General features: G+C 42.3%; 1 protein-coding gene across 3 annotated transcripts in view; it reads right to left on the bottom strand.

Annotated features, from left to right (window-relative positions):
• The window catches only part of DPYSL5 (dihydropyrimidinase like 5), a 1,161,038-nt gene that overhangs the window by 738,300 nt on the left and 400,945 nt on the right, over window positions 1-21,793 (bottom strand). For all 3 annotated transcript variants that reach the window (XM_044062869.1, XM_044062871.1, XM_044062870.1), the window contains exon 4: window positions 14,250-14,429. In XM_044062869.1, the coding sequence (XP_043918804.1) occupies window positions 14,250-14,429 (180 nt within the window). The remainder of the gene's footprint in view (window positions 1-14,249; window positions 14,430-21,793) is intronic.

The following is a 21,793-nucleotide window of genomic DNA, read 5'->3' on the forward strand; positions in this document are numbered from 1 at the left end:
CTGAATGACTTTTGATATGAGAGGAAATGGGGAAAAAGCATAAAGAAGTCCCGAGGGCCAATTGTGAACAAGTGCGTCTCTTGGTGTCTCCTCCGGAGGGGGGATTAGGGCAAAGTAGCTACTGCATTTGGAGTTCATAGGAGTGGCAAAAAGACTGCAGCAAGGCTGGCCCCATTTGCGGAAGATCTCTTCCCCTATGTTATGATTTAGAGATGACTCGCGAGGCATCAATATTGGCCTGCTGAGCTTGTCGGCTATCACATTGGACTTTCCCGGGATGTGCATTGCTACTAGAATGTGTTGGGAAGAGATTGCACACTGCCAAACCCGCAGAGCTACTCGACAAAGTGGGTATGATCTGGTTCCTCCCTCTTTGTTTATATACCATACCACTGACATATTGTCTGACTGGATTGCAATTGTCCCTAGAGGAAGAGAGTTGTGGAGTGCTTGCAACGCCAGAAGTACTGCTCTCATCTCTAGAACATTGATGTGCAAATGGGCCTTGTGTTCTTGCCATATGCCTTGGACTGTCTTTCCCAGGTAATGCCCCCCCCCCCCCAATCTGGGAAGCATCCGTGGTCACAGTAGCAACAGGTTGATGGGGAAAGAATGGTCTCCCGATGGTTAACTCATTGGATTGAATCCACCAACGAAGATCCCTCTTGCAAGTTTCTGTTATTATGATTAGGTGAGATAGAGGAAGTTCCTGAAGTGACCACTGGGAGAATAGTAACCACTGTAGAATTCTCATATGCATCCTGGCAAAGGGAATGAGGGTTATGGTTGAGGCCATTGTTCCCAGTAGTTTGAGCACTATCTTTGCCTTGACCTTGTGTTTGGGAAGAAGAAGCAATATCTGTTGTTCAAGATTCGCAATTCTGTTGGTGGGAAGGCAAGCCATCTTCAAAATGGTGTCTACTTCTGCGCCTATGTAATATGCTGACAGGGCAACAAGGCAGATTTTTGCAAGTTTATTGTAATGCCTAGCTGAGCACAAATTTGTAGGGTCATGTCTCTGGCCTGCTGAAGTAGATGCTTGGTGGTGGCAGTTAGAAACCAGTCGTCCAGGTACAGAAACACTCGGAATCCAAGACATCTCAAGTGAGCTGTTACTACTGCCATGCATTTGGTGAACACTCTGGGGGCTGTAGTGAGACCAAAGGGCAGAGCACGAAACTGATAGTGACTGGCTCCCAGCCAGAGGTGTAAGTGACTCCTCGATGCTCTGTCCATTTTTATGTTGTAGTATGCATCTTGGAGGTCTATTGACCACACCCAATTGTCTTTCCCTAAAAAGGGAAGTATTGACTGCAGTGTCACCATTCGGAACTTGGACTTCTTGACTGATTCGTTTAGTTTGCTGAGATCCAATATGGGCCACCAGTCCCCTGTTCTTTTTGGTACTAAAAAGAATCTCGAGTAAGTTCCGAATCCTATTTGGTCTGCGGGGATGGTTTGGATGACTCTTTTGTTTAGCAACTTTTGGAATTCTATGGTTGCTTGATCCCTGAGATTGGGTGGAACATCTGGGATTTTTCTGGTTCGAGGAGGGGGGGGGGAGGGTATGGAGTATCCTCTGGATATTATGCCTTGTACCCACTTGTCTTTTGTGATGCTGTGCTAGGCTTCTGGGTACAAAGATAAATGTCCCCCGACTGGCTCCAGAGTAGCACAGTCAGGCCTCCTTTCAGGAGTGCTGATAGGGACATCCGCAAAAGGAATCACGGTTGCCCTGGTTTTGCGGGCCCCCTCTGCCTCTAGGATGGTGTCTACCATTATTTCCTCCTTCTCTGCCCCTGGGAAAGGAATCACCTTGTGCATCTGGGAAAAATTTCTGGGATTTCTTGAACCACATATTACTGCCTTTCTGCCCTTTAGGGTAGGGTCTTGAAGGGACAGAAACACGTACTCCAATGGCAGAGAGAGTTTTCCCTTCCTGCTCACATCTGGTGAGTGTATCCTTAACTTTCGGTCCAAAAAGTGAGGAACCATCAAAAGGAGCATTAGTGAAGGTAGACTTAAAGGGTTCTGCAAAGTTACTCAAGCGCATCCAGGAGTGTCTCCTCAGGGAAACTCCTGAACCCGCTGCCCTACTTTCTCCATCTGCTGCATATGATATTAGTCTCATAGAGGAATTCACTATGGAGTTTAAGGTGGATAACTGAGTGGTAACCTTTCCTGGTAGCCCCGCATTTGAAGTACCTTGTAGAGTATCTCCTAGTTCCTTCAGGAGATCTCTCTGAAGCCTTGTAAAATGGGTAAGATAATTCAGCGATCTAAAGGTAAAAGCCGTTGAAGAAAAAACATGCTTCCCATATCTGTTCATCATTTGAGACTCTTTGTTCGGCAGATGGACAGATGAGGATGTCTCTGCAAGTTCCTTCTTGGTGGCTGCTGCCACCACCATAGCATCTACCGGCACACCTTTAGTCAAGAAATTTTTTTTCTTGGGAGCTGACAAAAACTTGTTTGGCCTCCTAGGGACTGGCTCCATTGTGTCAGGTGAATCCCACACCTTTCAACTGACCAAGTCCATGAGCTCGCTGAAAGGCGGAGACACCTAAGAGGCTGAAGGTTGAGATCCGAAAGCCTTCAGGTACACCAACTCCTCATCAGAAGGGGTGATGGTAGTCCAGCCACCTCTCTGTTTTAGGATCTCAAGGATATCTGAAAAGGAGATATCATCAGAGGATGACCATTGAGACCGGACTCCTCGAGGTCAGTGTCAGAGGTGATCAACTCATCAGGGGAGTCTACATGCTTCCTCTTGCATGTTTTCTTCTGAGGAAACTCCTCAGAAGGGTATTCTGGGGAGGTTTTGGAAGAATGTGGACCAACCAGAGGGTGTTCCTGAGGCTGCAGATCTCTTCTGTTCTGTGGATAGGGTGGTGCCAAGACAGAAGCCAGTGCTTTTGGGTGAAGAACATCAGCATCCTTGCGTACAGCTGTAGATTTGGCCAGCATGCTCCTCATCAGCTCGAAGACTGACTCCCCCAGTTCCAAGGATACCACCAGTTCTGAAGAAACAGAGGTAGCCATCAGTTCCAGGGAGATCAGCTCTGAAGCTGATGTAGAAGCCAAGCTTAGTCGAGTCTACGTACTGAGAGGTAGACTCGGAACTGAAGAGGCTCGGGTCCAAGAATCTCCCTCGGGGCCAACTGGTGAACTTCGGCTCCTAGACATTACGGACGGGACTGAGAGTATCAAAGCAGATATTGGTTCCTGTAAGGCCTCATGGGGTGACAGAGCCGAAGGTTCTACTGCAAGCGGTACTGGATATTATGGCTCTCATAGACCAGAATGGCTCGGAGAAGGAACAGTAATGGATGTGAAAGATTTGGACAGCTCCGAGGCCAGTTGGGCATGAGCCGAGAGCAAATTTGCCAGCCCCGGCACCTTCAAGTGTCTGTGCACCACCCTCTCCACATCTTCATCCGATAGGCTCCTAGAAGACCTGGAGGAAAGGGTTGGAGAGCGAGATGTTTGAAAAATAGGTGATCTCAGAGTAGGGGAGACCGGTGTAATATCTGTTGACCGTCTCTGAACTAAAGAATCCTTTTTCGGCTCCGAAGTTCTTGGGGCCGATATAGGCATGTCAATTGTAATAACCTCAACTGGCTCCGAAGGCAGTGGAGCCGATGAGGTGAGAGTCTTAGTAGTTTTTGGTATTTTCTCATGAGGTCCAGATTTCTCAGAGAACACTGTAGATGGCCTTTTAACAGTCTTTTCTTTCTGGCTAGAGGGAGACTTTGTAGATTGTGAGGAAGAAGAACTACCTAAATCTTCCTCAAGATTTCAGGAGACCTTTCAAAATCAATTTGTTTTTCCTTTCTTGAAGCTAAATGAGTGACAAAAAGTACAAGTCTCTTGTAAGTGAATGGCCCCCAAACAGTAGACACATACACTATGCCCATCTGTTATGGACATTTTCTGAGTACATTTTTGACATTTTTTAAAACCAGAAGGTTTATGATCCTTCTCTTTCGACTCCTTAGACAAAATTGTCACATTGTAGCAAAGGCAGAAATGATCTATAAGGTACAAAAAGGGATTAGTTAGGTCCTCTAACTAAAACGGACCCTAACAACTGGAAGGAGAAGAAAATAACACACTACACTAAATAGTAAATGCCAATGAGAGGACTAGGTCCTGTAACTTAAGCGAGACTAGCCCTGCCAAGAACAGGAAAGGAACACACCACACTATAAAAAAAAAAGGCAAGATTAATAGAGGACTAGGTCCTCTAACTTAAACAGGCCTAGCCCTTGGAAACAGTTAACTAAGTCACCTAAGCCTAGACAAACAATCACACAGGCAGAAAGCTAATACCAAACAAACAGACTAAAATATAGTAAGTCCTGCAATGTAAATACACACTTATCAAAACTAGTAAAGAGCCAATAAAGGGGCTCAACAAGAAGAAACAGCAAATTCTAGATATAAATAATCTAATTATTACTATGGGATACCGACAAAGCAGGCCTGTGGAAAAAAACGTTGGCCAAACAGCTGACAAACCAGCGACAACTATTTAACAATACCTAAGATTAACTATTATCTAAATAACAGTATTCTAACTATGTTCCATCTAAGAAAGACAAGCTATATATATAAAAATACAGAAGAAAAAGTTTAACTTAGCCACGGCCAAGAAGAGCACTTCTGAACTTGTAAAGTGGCAAACAAGATCTGGGGATTGATAACCACTGCATGATGGGATACCTACCTTGCCACAAGCCAACTTAGGGACTTCGAGCTTCTGTAATCGGCTGAGTTGGAGCAGAGGATCAGCTCCCAACCCACATGTAAATGTAAGAATGAAGGTGAGATAGGACACCATAACATCTGCTGTTTCTAAATTGTCTGATACGGATTGATTAAACTATGATAAAGTTAAACAATGTTTACTGGAATGTTTTAAGTTAACACCTGAATCTGACAGAAAAAGGTTTTGTGAGCACAGACGCAAGGCAGATGAAAGTGTATGTGATTATACTGTTGAATTAAGCACTTATTTTCACAAATGGGTGAGTGGGTGTCAGGTCACCACTTTTGAAAGGCTGGCAGACCTTTTGGTAAGGGAAAAAGCCCTTAGCATTTTGCCTGAAGACATGAGAATCTAGTTGGCAGACAAGGAATGTAACTCTGCAGATGAGCTGGGGAGAAAAGGGCATCTCTACTTAGCAAGCATAGCATCACTGCACAAGAAGGGAATACCCAGTGCTGCACATGGATATAAGGGAACCCATGGTGGGCAGCCTTAACCATCCCAACAGTAACAGGGGAAGCCACTAGTTCAGGTACATGGCCAAGATCAAGGGTTAGATGTTTTAAATGTAACCAGTAGGGCAATGTAACATACAGATGTCTACAGAAGTAAGGTTGGCAACAAAAGATGGGGGAGCCAACAAGTGGGAATAACAGCATGCCAGTGGTTAAGTTGCCTGGAGACAACAGGGGTACCAGTTTATCACCAGAGTTTATATCCTATCTTAGTGGATAGAAAACAGGCCACTGGTAAGAGACACATCTCTGCTATAACCATTGTGAAGCCTGCAGTGGTTAAAGAGAAGCAGTACTTGCTTGGGCAGCCCATTCTAGTCAGAGCTTTAGGAGGGACCCCATTCCAAATGCCTTTGGCTAGGGTTCACCTTGACTATCAGGGTGGAAAGGGAAGCAAGCAAGTAGGTGTATTTGAGGATACCCCTGCAGATGTCCTGATAGGGAATGATTTTGATAATGTAGTACCTTGTGTGCAAGCAGTTACATGCAGTCAGGCTTGGAGACAGGCATGTAGGTCTGGTAGCCTGGGGGAGACCCAGACAGACCCCACACCTGAAAACAGGGCTGGTGAGGTGGGTATTTCAGGGAAGGAGCTACCCTGCAGCAGTAAGCCTGAAAGTAAGTAACAGCTGCTGGTAGGTACTGATGTTCTCCTTGGAGAGAGTGACTGCAAGGGCAGAGGTGAGTGGTAGTACACAGGCTGATAGTGAGGCACCTCTGTCAGAAAATACCATACTTTCTGTGGAAGGGGAGCTAGGAAGGGTCACAATGATATTGTTGAGACAGGCTGAGCTCTAGGACCATACACTAAGAGGGAGGTAACTAGGGAGGCACCAGATTCTGGAAAGGGGGAGTCTGTATACCGGAACAAATGGTTACTGTACAGAGAGTGGACTCCTAAGGGAGGCCTAAAGGGTGAGGTAATACAGCAGTTGGTAGTGCCCAGAGCCTACCATCTGGCACTTCTAGCCAAAACCCATGACATTCTTTTGCAGGTCATATGGGCATAAAGGGTACCAGGAGACATATTTTGCAGAACTTTTATTGGCCTGGGATTGCAAGGAATGTAACAGGGTACTGTAGGACTTGTGAGCAGTGCTATAAGGTAGGCAGAGCAAGAGATGAGGTCAAGCCTCCTTTAATGCCTTTGCCTGTGACTGAGCAGCCATTTCAGAGGGTACCTATGGATATCGTGGGGACTCTGAGTACCCCAAGTTGCACAGGGAAGAAGTGTATACTCGTGGTAGTAGATTATGCTACTAGACGCCCTGAGGCGGTGGCCCTGTCCTCCACCAAGGCCAGCATTTGCAGACCAGTTTAAAAGAGAGTGGGACAAATATTTGCCCCATCTGCTGTTTGCATACAGAGAGGTGCCTCAGGAATCCACAGGTTTTTCACCCGTTGCTGTATGGGCATAGAGTGAGAGGGCCTTTAGATTTGATACAAGGTGAGTGGGAGGGTGAGTGTAAATACCACAAGGAGTCTGTTGTGGAATATGTCCTAAACCTCAGCACAAGGCTTAGGGAGCTCATGGGCTTGGCCCTGGAGAACATGTCAGGAGCCCAGCAGCAGGAAAAGGTCTGGGTATGACAGGAATGCTCAAGCCTGAGAGTATGCTGTGGGACAGCAGGTTATGGTGCTCATTCCTGTCATACACAATACGCTGCAGGCAGCTTGGGAGGGACCCTATGAAGTGGTAAGGAAGGTCAGTGATGTTAACTACACGGTAAACTTGCTAAGCAGGAGGCAAGGGCACAAACTGTACCATGACAAGGAGGCCCTGGTGATGAATATCTGCATTTGGTGGCAGGAGGAGTCTGAAGGTGATCTATGGCTACATCGAGTTAGCCAGCAAAATGCCGAGTTTAAGGTGGAGCCTAGGGTTGCAGGTATATGATATGACACTGCAGCACAGTAGTGGGGTCAGCAATGCAAATGCAGATGGGCTCTCAAGACCGGGTATAGGTTAATGTATTCCCAGACAGGCTCATTTCTCTCAAGCAATGTTTCTCCAGGGTCACCTGAGAAACTACCATGAGTCTTCAATGGGGCAAAGATGTGATGATGTGAGGTAGTGCCAGATACGTCAGGAGAAGTAGGGCAGTGGTTGTAACATATGTTAGCATAGCTAGCTGGAGTTTTGTAAAGAATTATATGTCATTTGTATATCAAACTGATTTGTACAGGTGCTTGTGTTGAAAAGGTATTTGTAAAGTTGCTTGTGTTAAAAATGTACCAACAGTGGTTCCTGCCGGACAGAAAAGAAATACACCTGTATGTCAAACGGTATTGTAACTGTTCAAATGAATATACTGTAACAGAGGATACTGTAAGAGAAGAGGTTAATCTCAGTCCAGCTAACTTTGAAAAATAGTCTGAAATTAAATTACCTGGTTTAGGCCATAAAGATTGAATCTTACAGTTCTAATTGGAGCCAGAGACAAAATGTCTGTGAAAACCAGGACTAGAAATCTTACTTTATTGTCCTTAGGGGTGAACTAATTGCTATCCTGGAAAGATGGAATTTTTTTGAAATGGTTTTATAGCTTCCAGATGCTATAACACATCTTAGCAAAGCTCTATATGTGTGTGTGTATGGTGACCCATATGTTCAGTGTCTAGTAAAGGGAGTAGTGTGGGAACCACAGTCAGATGATCAGATGTATGTGATGCCATTCTGTAATCCAGCACTGAAACCTACACCATCTTGCCTTGCTCTAGTAAGTGAATGTGTGTACGTGTGTTTGAAAATCAAATGTCAAGGAGTGTGTGTCAGCTACTTGGAGCAGGGACACAGAGCACAGGTTTCACAGAGAGGGTGGTAGAGGACTAGGCTTGGAACAGCCCCAGGACTGTGTCTGTTTTCTGTGCACTCTTAAGGGAAATTGTGCTTGGTGCAGAGAGCTGCATCTGAAAATACTTTGTGTATCTATTTTTTGTTCCAAGTGAACATCCCCCACTGGTGTCAGTAGTGAGGATTGAGGTTCCTTGATTACTTGCCCAGAGGAGGGGTGTCACACCCCTCATATTTTGAACATTATGGCAAGCTTCAGCCTCCACATCATTATAAGTTTTTGATCATTATTAATATCTTGCAAACAAACCTTGATCTTCTCTTGATCCCCCATGGACTGTCTTATTAGACTGACATGTTAGACCACCCAGGCAAGAAACTGAATATACCCATGGTATAAACAATCAGGGAGCCCTTGTGTGTGTCCCCCATGGTGGATAAGCTAGATTGTTTCACAAAAGTGTTAGATGATGTACTCAGTAACACTACTGAACTGAAATCCTTTGTTCAGGCAAACCAAGAACTGGACAACAAAAACTGACTTTGTGGTGTCAGCCTTAAATGTCCAGGCCACCTGGATTTTAGAGACACAAGGTATTACCAGGAAGAACCAGGCATCCATTAGATTACTACAGGAGAAAGTGAGAGATATAGAAAATAGACAACGAAAAAATAATGTTAGACTCTGAGGGACTAAGTGAAGACCTTGAAGGCAGCAGTGCTGTGACACACCGAGATAAGTGGCTTGTCTAAACACTGCAGTTATAATAGGCCATCAAGACTGAACAAACACACAGAACACTCAGACCTATTCCCATGTCTAATATATTTTCAACAGTAAACTGCACCTCTTTTCCAAGACAGAGGAGAGGACAGCATGTGTAATGATTGGCTGTAAATAAGATTTTATCACAACTTGGTGACTGTCATAGACAGAAAAAGAACAACTTTGGCAAAGGTTCAGAAGTAGAATTTCCAAAGTAATATCTTAATTTTATTGAAGCATCCATCAGCTTTGCACCTGCCATTAATACATTTACTGGAAACAGCCATGCATTTGATTTTCCTTAGGGTGTATTAAATATGATTCAAATGGTTATGCTTACAGACAGTGTGGACCACTTGGCCAGGACAGCATTAAGCCACATGGGAACAAACTTGCAGCCACTGGAGGACATTTCTATTATAAACAGCCTAGCAAAAGCTCTGTGGTCTTTGCTTCCACTTCTGCTATGATAAGGCACCTTTACCATTGGAAGTGAGGAACCTTGAGATCTAGTAAGCATTTCCAACCTACAAACTTCTCACTTCCAAGAATGAAAAGACCGTCAGAAATGATTTCTAATATGGCATAGAGAGAGCACTCCCACCATATATATGTTAGGTCTGACCATAATGCCATCTCCTTTGAAAAAATAATTGAAACCAGAAAGCCCTTCTACCTCAGGTATCCTCAGAAATTTCTGTAAGATTAACTACCTGCTTTTAAAGTGATACATTAACAAGCTTCAAATCCATACTGTAAATTAACTACATCGAAAATGCAGAAACATAAACATACCAGCATGTAAACATCTGCACAGATATAGCAGTACCCTGTAGGAACAAACAAGATAGCAAACCCCATGGTGGATCCACAATAACAAGTTTTACAATAAAAGGAAGAGAATTTTGACCAAAAATAAGACATGTAATTTCCAGGATGATAGAGCCCTCATCACTGAAATAAACAAACAACTTAGAAGCTTAATAAAATCCACCAAAGCAAAGTTTAAGGCTAAAAGAGCCACCCAAGCCAAAGGCAATCACAAGATCTTTTTCAGTGATGTTCATAATCTCAGAAGTAAAATACAGTAGTGCACTGAGCTACTTATGAATGATGTTATTTATTTATTTGTCCTTGTTTACCAGGAAAGTTTGCCTGTGTAATACGCATTTTCAGTGGAGGCCTGGGGAGAAAAGCTCCATTTGCTTACACTGCGTTATATATTAAGTTCCAGTTAAACACAGAATAGTTACATTTCTATTTACATTTACACATAAACAGTAGTTACATTTATACATTCTAAGATTTTATGAGGTAGAAGTTACTAAAGAGAGAGCCCACATGTTACTTAGTGGATTGTACAGGCAGAAGTTATGTATAAAAAATGCTTTGTCGTTTTAGTGAGAGGCTGAAAGTATTCTGTTTAAGAAGAGTATTTGGAAAGTATTGTATGGTGAACACAAAGTCTTAACCTTGTGATAAGCATGTGCAGGACCAGGATTGGTTAAGATGTTCTTTAAGCAGTGGTTTAAAGATATTGAATTTGTCGGAGGGTTTTATTTGTGTGGGGATACTATTTCAGAGTTTAGCAATGTATTGGGAGTAGAGTGAGTATCCTGCAACATTATTTGGCTTATTTCTAATTAATAAGAATTTGTTACGAGAGCAGAGGTCCCATGCTGGACAGTAAGGTGTTACATTTTGTGGTGCAGGGCATTTTTTCTGGATGATGGAGTCTGTGTGCTGTAGTTAGTTGTGGATGTTAGGCAGTTGTGTAGTTCAAGCTAGTTTAACTGCTTTAAGCTGTGACAATGGTGGGTCCGATGAGGGAGATATGTGGCAAATTTAGCTATTTATTGTACAAAGGGGCAAGTTTCTTCCTTTAAGTATTATTTATTGTTTGAGTACTGTATATCTTACCTAAACAGATGCTGAAGATATGTAAACCTACTGCCTAATACTAATAATAATAATCAAAATAATGGTAATCATACTAATCAAAATAATAATCATAATCAAAACAACAATCCTGCAATTACTAAAGAGTTGAAGAATTGTATCTGGAAGGGGAAGAGGGCAAGAGTCAGGTGAGATAAATTAATCCTTCCAATAAAAGAAGGTGCTTTGGGATTACCTGATTTGAATAGGTATGTCAGAGCTACACAGTTAAGTCTCCTATACATAACACATGCAGAAAGCTATAATTCAAAGTGGAAACGGATGATATTGAAACAGGAAAGTACAAGAAATAAGGAGAGACTGGGATTTTGGATGCAGATCCTTAAAGAGATTAACAATAACCATACAGAATATTATATTCATAAAGTAGCAGAAAGTATTCTAAAAACTAAACCAACAGAGGAATGCAGAAAGGAGACTCTGCCAATAGGGATGACTGCAATTTGGGGTACAGAGAATAGGCAAGAGAGGTTGGAATTTACTGGAGAAAACTGGCAAAGGAACCAAGGTATTGGAAGCAAATAATAAGAGAGGGAAAGATAATAGAACAGGAAGAGACGAAGAATACATTTAAACTGCCATCTAAAGATTGCTTTGCCTATCAAAGACTGATATCAAAGTAGAAGCAAAGAAGGAATAGCAAAATCCTAAGAAAAAGACCCGCTCTGGTAGAGTTTTTAGTAGAATCTAGAACAAAAGCTGCTGTTAAAAGGGGATAATTAGTAGGGCATATAAAATACTGCAATATAACTGTAGGAATAAGAGGAGGTTAGAAAGGATTGGGAAGAGAGATTGGATAAACAATTCCCAAAGAGACAATGGGGGTATATTAATGGCTTCCAAATAAGCAATGAAGTCTAGACTGGGGATTTTTGCGTGTAAGTGTTTACATAGTATTTTACACCCGAAGCAGACTCCAAAGAAATTTTCTTCGGGTAGATTGCAAATGTTGGAGATGTGATGGGGAAGAAATAGATAATTGGGAACACATTTTTGGGAGGGTAATGAATTGGCAGACTTTAAAAATTTCCTGCAAACTATTTTTCGGAAATACTGGTTGAGCAAGTTGGTGTAACTAAAGAAACAATTTTTGAGCTGTGATATAGAATCAGAATTGCCTAGACATAGTAAAGTCTTGCTGAATTTAATTCTGGTGGAGAAAAAGCAATTACTATAAAATGGAAATCAAATTATAAACCAACTGTATTTGAAGCAGTGAATACTGTAACAGAGATAAAAGAACTGGAAGTAGGATATTTAGAAAGGTGTAGGAGCAAATTACATAAACATAGAAATTGTAGGAACAATACATGCAGAATAATGTTTTGCAGCAAGAGTGAGGTTTAAGGGATGGCAGGAATTGAACAATTTATGTAATGTTGGATTGATGATAATTGTACAGAAGAATGTATGCGATATACAATGTTCGTAACTGTGAACATACATAGTTTGTTTTCTTTTATATAAATGTATGCTTGCCTATGTCTTAAGTGACAATTCAATAAAGGTATTAAAAAGCAGCCAAACTCATGACAGGCAGTCCCTTTTTATTCTGTACTTCCCACATGCTGAGTTCAGCTTACTGGGATGTTTAGTATTTTTTGCAACTTACTCCACTTATTGTTCCTTTTGTAGCTGTTTTCACTTGCTTAGTTTACTTTTTGGCAATAAAATGTGGTATCACTAATATTAGAGGTATTAATTCAGGACCAGAAAGATACATACTCTGTGAAAGCTGATGTTATCTTTCTTTTGTAAGCCCAGATCACCTGCACGTGCCATACATGTAGTTGTGCTAGCTAGGGCAGGATTCAAGCCTTCAGATTTGCCTCTGTTTCTAAAAGGAGTATCATGCTCTTAGTTCAAGCAGACCTAGGCTGGCAAGTGCCGGACACATCTTAAGATAAGGAAGGCAAATAGTAAGTCACAGACTAAAGTAATTCCACAGGTCCTGTAATCACTTGCTTTGTTTAAGGCTCTAATACAGTTATCCCATATTTTTGTTAATTTATCTGTGCTCTGGATATGTTCTACTCAAATAGCCTGTTGGTGGTCTTGGCTGTGAATTTTAATGCAAAGTGTAACTCTGTTATGGGCAGATCCAGGCCATTAGCAAAGTTCAACATCACAGAGAGAGCTTAAAGCTTAAATGCAGGACTTTAGGTTAATGGATGCTTGGTGGGAACAAAACCAAATGAGATAGAATTTCATTTTATGTCTCCTTCACTATAGAGGGTTTCAGTGGGTTGGATTATTTTCAACCTGTTAGTTCAGGGGATTAAAGCTTTGACCAGCAACAAGCTTCATCCTGCAGTCCAGAGTTTCATTCCATCTGCTTCCATTTGCCTAATGTGTGAGTCTGAAAGCATCACTTAACAGTGAACAAACAAATAAACCTATCCACTGTTCTTCAAAGATCAAGACACTGAGGTATTTATACTTCTATTGGAAATGATGACTATGCAGTACCTGCTTTCAATATCACCACAATACAGAGTCTAAGCACGCCAATGATTAACTTTTTTTTTGTTCCTAGCAGTTAGTTCTTATACTTCCCATAATCATATCAACTCTATGCTCATGGATACTTAGTGGGAGAGTTTGATATAAGAACACTGATATAAAACTTACACCCAGACAATCCATGATTGATCAGTGACTTAGCTGCTAGAGGAGCCAACTAATAAAAGTGGGAATGAGTGACCTGTGCCAGCTTACACATCCTGGGGAGACAGTCCAGTCCACAGCAATACTGATACTCATTGGAGGCCTGGCATCAAGACAGAGCCATAAGAAGGACCAAGACAGCATAAACCCCATGAAGCAGTGTGTACATTGTAACCAAGAGTAAGTAAATGCATCAGTGGGCCAATACTCTATGCGCACATGTGCATCTGGCTCCAAGTTGGTATGAAGATTTATAGAGGCATTTACTGCCATATAACAGCTGCCTGATAATGTCCCCTGGAGGAAGAAAATGGGGGAGCTAATGGTTAGCAAGTAGAGGGAGAAAATGAAAAACAAATACTTTAAGCATACAAACTTTTAGAAACATGCCTGCCAAAAATGCACTCTAAGTTAAATGAAGTAATATTATACAGTTGCCATAGCAACCATAAATTTAAAGTAACAAAATGTGTAAACAGAACTAAACCACGCATTGTAATCCCAACAAAGATACAAAGGCTCGATCTAAAATGAAGAGTTAAACATGCCTTATTACTGATTAGGCAAAAAACACAAACCTTTGGCTGTGACTGTGTCCCTCACAAAGTACTAGCATTTCGTTCACTAAAAGACGTGCATGTTGCAGAAAGCAACAAGAGCAAAAATCTTCTATTCTGGAATTAAACTAGATTCTGAGAAGCCATATTACAATTTAAGAAAATGTTTTTGGTTGAGGATACCCAAATACAGATTGCATTTGTGCATTTACAAACTTACCTCTGCTACAAGCTCACCATTTTCTGCATGAACTCGTGCCACAGCACCCAGGTCTTTGCAGGTAAGAAACACTTGGTATAACTCACTGTCTCGCAACATATAGAGGTCCTTGTAAGTCATAAACATTTGAAAGGAGTTCACCCCTCTTTCTTTTACCAGTGTTTCCATTTCACGTTTTACCTGTAAAAGAAGTTAAGAAATTATAAGATTAATACTACTTTATTAAGCTAACAGATATAATATTCTAATTTCTTACAGTGACCATAACAAACTGGTTTTAAATTCTATAGGTAAAATATAATTTATAGTGACACACAACTACAGGGCTCACTACAAATGAAGTTACATTCTTACCATAAAGTTCCATCTGTGTCGTTCATTTTCATTCTTCCTCAACCTGTGGGTTTCGGATCCAATCTCTGATCCGACTCGGATGCTTTCCAAGCTTAAGATTTGAAGCTCAAGCTCCTCTTCTCCATCACATAATGTCTCATTCCCCCAGATTACCTCAGATCAAGTTTGCTAGAAATATATACCTAAGGTACTTACCTACACAGTGAAAGAAGAGAAAGGTTCATGGGCCCAACACAGGAACTACATTTCCCTATAGAAACCAACTCCATCAGGTCTACAAAGAAAAGGGCCAGAGGAAGGAAGGTGAAGAGGTTGAGGAAGTATGAAAAAAAGAAGTTACATTCTTACCATAATGGTCTATCTGTGTTGTTCATCTTCATTCATTTATTACTGATGGGTGTCGGTTTCGTCCTCGGAACTGAGTCAGCCTTATAACAAGCTCGTGCCAGCCAAAAACTCTTGAGCTAAGCCTTTATCCACAATTCCCTTCTCCCTTTTACCTCAGATTGAGTTTGCCCATAATAAGTAAAGCAGAGGCTTTTTCTGAGCAGAAACCTTAAAGAAACGAGTAGGACCCAATCCAATCCTCCAGGAGCCTCTGGAGGGGGAAGGTGGGTGGGACGCAATGAATGAATGAAGATGAACAACACAGATGGAACGTTATGGTAAGAACATCATTTCTTTATCTGATGTTGTTAATCTTCATTCATTCCTTACTGATGGGACAGAGTCCCTAGCTACTTTTAGTCCTGGGAAGCCCTTATGGAAGGATGTTCCTGAGTACCATTGAACCAAAAGATGCTCTTCCCCTGGACACCAAATCCAATTTGTAATGAGTGATAAAGGTATGAGGGGTAGCCCAAGTTGCAGCTGCATAAATATCATCCAATGAAGCCTTAGCATGAAAGGCAACAGAAATTGCCACCGACCTGGTGGAGTGTGCTTTGACTTTGCACAGTAAAGAAATTTTGTTCTGTTGGTAAATCAAGGATATACAGTTTCTTAACCACTTGGACAAGGTTATTTTTGAGGCAGAGTTTCCCAATTTGGGGCCTGAATAGGACACAAATAGCTGGTCTGATTTACGTACTGAGTTAGTTCTGTCCAGGTAAAAAAGTAATTGCCTATGCACATCCAGCAAATGAAGACTCCTTTGTTTGAGTAGTTGGGAAAAAAAGACTGGTATGTCAATCATTTTGTTAATTGTCAATTCCGAAATAACCTTGGTCAGAAAGGAAGGATGAGTCTGGAGTGATACTCTGTCCTTATGAAAGACCAAGTAAGGACGATTAATACACACGGCCTGAAGCTCAGAAGTGCATCTGGCTGATGTGACAACTACCAAAAATAGTGATTTCCAGGACAGGAACGTTAAGTTGCAAGTCAAAGCAGGTTCGAAAGGCGATCATGTCAGGGACTGTAGTACTAGTGTTAAATTCCAAGGTTCGATGGGTTCCCTGAAGGGTGGTCTGATATGGGAGACCCCTTTTAAGAAAGTTTCACAGAGATGATGAGAAATTAGTGATGAGTCTTAGAATCCATTATGGAAGTTGGAGATAGCAGCTAAGTGTACTCGGATGGTTGAGGCTGCTGCTCCTGAATGAAGAAGACTTACAAGATAATCCAAAACCACACTAACAGGGGCTATAGATGGGCCTAGTTGTCTTTGACAGGACCAAATAAGGAAACTCTTCCACCTGCTGAGATAGAGTTTTCTGGTGGATGGTTTATGTGAAGCCAATAGGATATTACGCACTGGGGTGGTAAGGTTATACCTGGCGATTACCGGAAGTGGAGAAACCAAGCTGTCAACTTGAGACTGGATATGTTTGGGTGAGGCAACCCTTTTGGATGAGAGATCAGTTCTGGAGTTGGATCCAGAATCCAAGGTTGATATACTAGGTGAGGCCAGAGGAAGGGAAACCAAATTTGTTGTGGCCAATAAAGGGTAATGAGGATTATTCTGCTTCTCAGATTAAGGGCTTTCTTTAGAACTTGGAGAATCAGGGGAAAGGCATACAGAAATCCCATGGGCCAATCATGTATCAGACCATCCCTCAGGGACTCCCCCTGCAGGGGAATTAGGGCAAAGTAGCTGCTGCATTTGTGGTTTGCTTGGGAGACGAAAAGGTCAAAGCAAGGGTAGCCCCAGTGGCAGAAGATCTTTGCCGCAATAATTGGATTGAGGGGCCACTCGTTAAGGCAGTAGAATACATCTGCTCAGTTTGTCCACAATCACACTGGAACTCCCAGGAATATGTGTTGCAATCAGAAAGCGGTTGGAAGCTATTGCCCATTGCCAAATTCTCATGGCCTCTCGACACAATGAGTAGGACTTGGTTTCCCCTTCTTTGTTGATGTACCAGACTACTGACATGTTGTCTGACTGAATAGCTATTGTCCCTAATGGAAGGATGGATTGAAATGCTTGCAACACTAGCAGCACTGCTCTCAGTTCAAGGACATTGATATGCAGATTGGCATTTATGTTTAAGTACCTTGGACTGCCTTCCCTTGGTAAAGCCCCCCCACACCCTATCAGGGAAGCATCCATAGTCACTGTGACCCTGGGCTGTTGTGGGTAAAAGGGGTGACTCCATAGTCCTTCATATGGCTTCATCCACCACATTAAATCCTGTTTGCATCGTTGAGTTATCCGTATTTGAAAGGACAACAGATGTTGTAAGGGGTAGCACTGTGTAAGAATGAGCCATTGCAGCATTCTCATGTGTAGTCTTGCCAAAGGCACTATGGTAATTGACACTGCAATGGAACTGTTCAAGCTGGGATAAGGTTTTGACAGAGTATCACTCAGATTTGAGATCTTATCCTGTGTAATCTGTGGTCTGGAAGAGAGACTATGCAAGCATGTGTGTTGAAATTTGCCCATATAAACACCAAGGTTTGAGAGGGAATCAAGTTGTATTTCCCCAGTTTACTGGGATTCCCAGAGATTATGCTAGTTTGAGAGTATAGTTTAGGGCTATCTCCAGTAGATGCTTGGTGGGGGAGGTGAGGACCCAATCGCCTAATTTTGGAAACACCTGGAATCCTTGTAGTCTCAAGTGAGCTGTTACCACTGCCAAGCATTTAGTGAACACTCTGGGGACTGCAGAGAGAGTCTGAAGGGCAGCACATAGAATTTAAAGTGATTGGCTCCTAGCCGGAAGTGAAGAAATCTTCTGGAGCATTTGTCCGTTTTTATGTGGTAATACGCGTCCTGAAGGTCTATTGAGCACATCCAATCATCTTTTTCCAAAAATGGAAGGATAGACTGAACTGTCACCATCCAGAATTTTTCCTGTTTGACAAATTTCTTTAGGATGCTGAGATCCAGAATTGGTCTCCAGTCCCGTCTTTTTTGGTACTAAAAAGAATCTTGAGTAGAATACAAATCCTATCTGGTCTGGTTTCACTGTCTGGATGACTCTTTTTCAAAGCAGCTTTTGAATTTCTAGTTCTGCTGATTCCCTTTGACTGGGTTGAACATTAGGAATTTGTCTTGATGACTTTGGATAAGGACTGAATGGAACATGATATCCTCTGGTTATGATCCGTTGCACCTATAAATCTGTTGTTATTGTTAGCCAGGCAGACTGGTGCAAGGAAAAACATCCCCCGACTGCCTCCAGAGGAAAGCAATCGGGCCACTCCTCAGGACAGCTGATAGGGTTGACCAGAGAAAGAATCCCTGGAGCCCTGGTTATGCAGGTCCCCATCTGCCTCTGTAGGGGCACCTTCTGGATGAGTTACTTCCTTTGCCTCGGGGAGTATACGCGCCAAATGTATTACTGAAAGGACCCTGCGATTTCTTGTGCCACATCTTTCCACTCCTCTCGTTTCTAAAGTAGGGACACTGAAGGGTGGAAAAATGCACACCCACGGTAGGTATGGTCTTGCTGTCCTTCTCACACCTGTCCAATGTGTCTTTCACATTTGGGCTGAAAAGGGAAGATGCTTCCACTGGCACACTAAGAAAGGAAGACTTGAAAGGGTCTGCAAAGTCACAGAGGTGCATCCAGGCATGACGTCTCATGACAACACCTGCACCCACTGCTCTAGCCACTCCTTCAGTGGCATGGGAAACTAAGCATATGGAGGAGTTGGATATGGATTCCAGGGTAGCAAGCTGCGAGGTAACTTTGTCGCACACCTTGTCAGAGACTGCTCCTGCTAAGGTTTCGGAGAGTTCAAAGACTAAGTCTCTCTGAAGCCTGGTGAAGTGTGCCAGATAATTCAAAGACCTAACAGCAAAGGTCGACGATGCAAAGACTTGTTTCCCTAACCTATCCACCGCCCGAGACTCCCTGTTTCATAGGTGGACAGTCTGGCTTTCCTCGGTAAGGTCTTTCTTTGTGGCAGCTGCCACCTCCATTGCAACTACTGGAAGACCCTTGGACCAGTATGGGTGCTGTTCGGGTGGAGATAGAATCTTGTCTGGTCTCCGTGGGATTGGTTCAATGGTATCAGGACACTTCCATGCATGCTGGACAGTGAGCTGAACCACTTCATCTGCAGGTGGGGTCACCCAGGAAGTAGAGGGTCAAGCACAAAAAGCCTACAGGAACACAGACTCCTCAGAGGAGGGGTTGGTGGGCTTCCAGTCACCCCTCTGTTTCAGTATTTCAAGGATGTCTCCAAAAGAGACATCATCAGGGGGTGACCGTGGGGACCCCTTCCCTTCATCGTAGCCCATGTCCTGTGTGAGAGACTCCTCGGGGGAGTCCACATGCTTCCTCTTGCATGTTGTTTTAAGCGGTACCTCTTCAGTGGGGGCTTCTGAAGAGGACTCCAAAGAAGGGGCACCCTGCGGTAGGGTATTTATTTATTATTTTACATTTGTTGACCGGGCTAGTCTAGCTGGATATATGTCCATTTTCAGTAGAGGCCTGGGGAGAAAAGCTTCACGTTAAAACAGATAAACACCCAGAGTATTAAGTATTCAGTTACAGAACATTAAACTTCAGATACAGATAGGTTGCTAGATAAAAACAGGTGATTAAGGTAATTTAGCAAACATTGATGGAACAGAAGAATAGCACAAAAATAAGATAAGTTAATCCTTAGTGGTTCTTTTTTTTTGTATGTGAACACTGTGGGAAGAAAGTCTTCAGAAGGATATGGGAGATCAGGGTAGTTAAAAAACAGGATTGGGAGAGTAAGTGGAGGGGGAGAAACTCATCAAGAGACAGAAAGAGGTAATTACATCTTTCTTAGGTGCAATAAGAGCAACTAGAGCAACTAGACGGTAGAGGCCTTGAAGTGGCAATAAGGTGAGTAAGAAACCTAGGAAGACTGATTATGATGAAAATAGACAGAGATAGTCTTAGTCAGGGTTTGAACAGGGACATAGCCAATGGTTTGTAAGGTATTGTTTTAGTTTCTTTTTGAAGAGTGTAGTTGAAGATAGAGATGTAAGTTCACTGGGAAGTAGGTTCCAACTTTTCCCCACAGTATTAGAGAAAAGGGAATCTCTTGCTTTGTTGTTGGGTTTTTGTATGGATACCAGAAGTTTATTAGCTGAGCGTAGGTTTGTAAGATTTTTATATGGGCAAGATAAGACTAGTGAGAATTTGTATGTTTTCTGAGTAGTAAAGGGTTTTATGGGCAATAATCAGTTGATGAAATAAAATTTGATTGTGCAATTCAAGCCAACCAAGCTGCTTCAGATTTAGGCAGTGGTGGGTTCTAAAAGGGGAGCTGGTAGCAAATCTGGCAATATTATTGTAAGAGACTGCCAGCTTGTGGAGGTTGCATTTGGATAGATTTGTATATATAGGAGAGGCATAAAAGAGAGTAGAAATAAGGTGGGTTTGGGCAATAGTAGTTCTAGCTATGGGAGTAAGGAAGGGTTTTATTTTGTAGAGGGAGCCTAGTTTTCGGTTTACTGATTTGATTGTGATGTTGATGTGAGTGTCATAGTTAAGGCTATGGTCAATAGTTACTCCTAAGAGTTTGGTAGTAGTGTCAGGAGATATGACTGTACCGGTTTTAGATTTGATAGAGAAGTTAAGTGGGGTGGACTTTTGTGTAGAAGTAAACAGCAAGAGTTTAGTCTTTTTGGGGTTAAGGAGACACCACTGTAGAAACCATTCTTCTACAAGCTCAAATGTATTCTGGGGTGAGGGACTGCAGTTCAGACGGCCCTGTGGCTGAGGATATTAATGTGGAGTCGTCTGCATATTGTATAGTTACAGCTTGGGGGATACTAATAGATAGATCATTTATGAAGATAGAGAACAGAAGAGGGCCTAATATGGATCCTTGGGGTACACCAAGGGTGACAGGTAGGTGGGAGGATAGTGTGTTTTCCCATAGTACTGCCTGTTGCCTGTTGTCTAGATAGGACTTTAACCACTGTAATGCTTTAGTATCAAATGAGAGGGACTTGAAAAGATTCAGCAGTAGCTGATGGTTAACCATGTCAAATGCTTTTGAAAGATCAATAAAGATAGCAGAGGACAGGGTATTATTGTTGCGATTTTTGTTGATGTGGTCAGAGAAGGAAAGGAGGGCAGTAGTGGTGCTATGGAAAGGTCGAAAGCCATGCTGGGAGCTGGCTAATAGGCTATTTTGAAGAAGATTGTCTAATATTTGATGGTGGATACATTTTTTCCATGATTTTTGCTATGGGAGAGAGGAGGGCAATTGGACGGAAGTTTGAAAGTTCTGATGAGTTGCCACATTCATGTAGTGGGATGATATGTGAAACTTTCCAGATGGATGGGATAGTACCTTCAATAATGGTTCTATTTATAAGGATAGAGATTGGGTAGGCAATAACTTTGGCTGCAATTTGAAGGTATTTAGAAGGCAAATGGTCTGCTGAAGGGGTAGAGGGTTTGAGTTTTTGAAGGAGGGTACAGACGGTGGATGTGGGGACAGGGCAGAGTTGGAAAGTGGGCAATGAGGTATGTATGGAGGAGGGCAGATTAGAGGATACATGAGGTAGAGAGTTAGCAAGTGACTGGATGGCTTCAGTAAAGAAGTTATTGAAGGAGTCAGCAATTTGTTTAGGAGTGTCAAGGGTAATTCCAGATGGGGTTGGAGTTTTAGAATTGCCTAGGTGAATGAGTCTAGTGATACCTGACCAGAATTTCTGTGGACTTTGATGGTTGGTATTTTGAAGTTGGAAGAAGAAGTTTTTTTGTCTGATATTATAGATGTTTTAGTAGAGTTTCTGAGCTATT

This window comes from Protopterus annectens, chromosome 2.part1 (genome assembly GCF_019279795.1).
Source record: "Protopterus annectens isolate FY-2018-M chromosome 2.part1, PAN1.0, whole genome shotgun sequence".
NCBI lineage: Eukaryota > Metazoa > Chordata > Ceratodontiformes > Protopteridae > Protopterus > Protopterus annectens.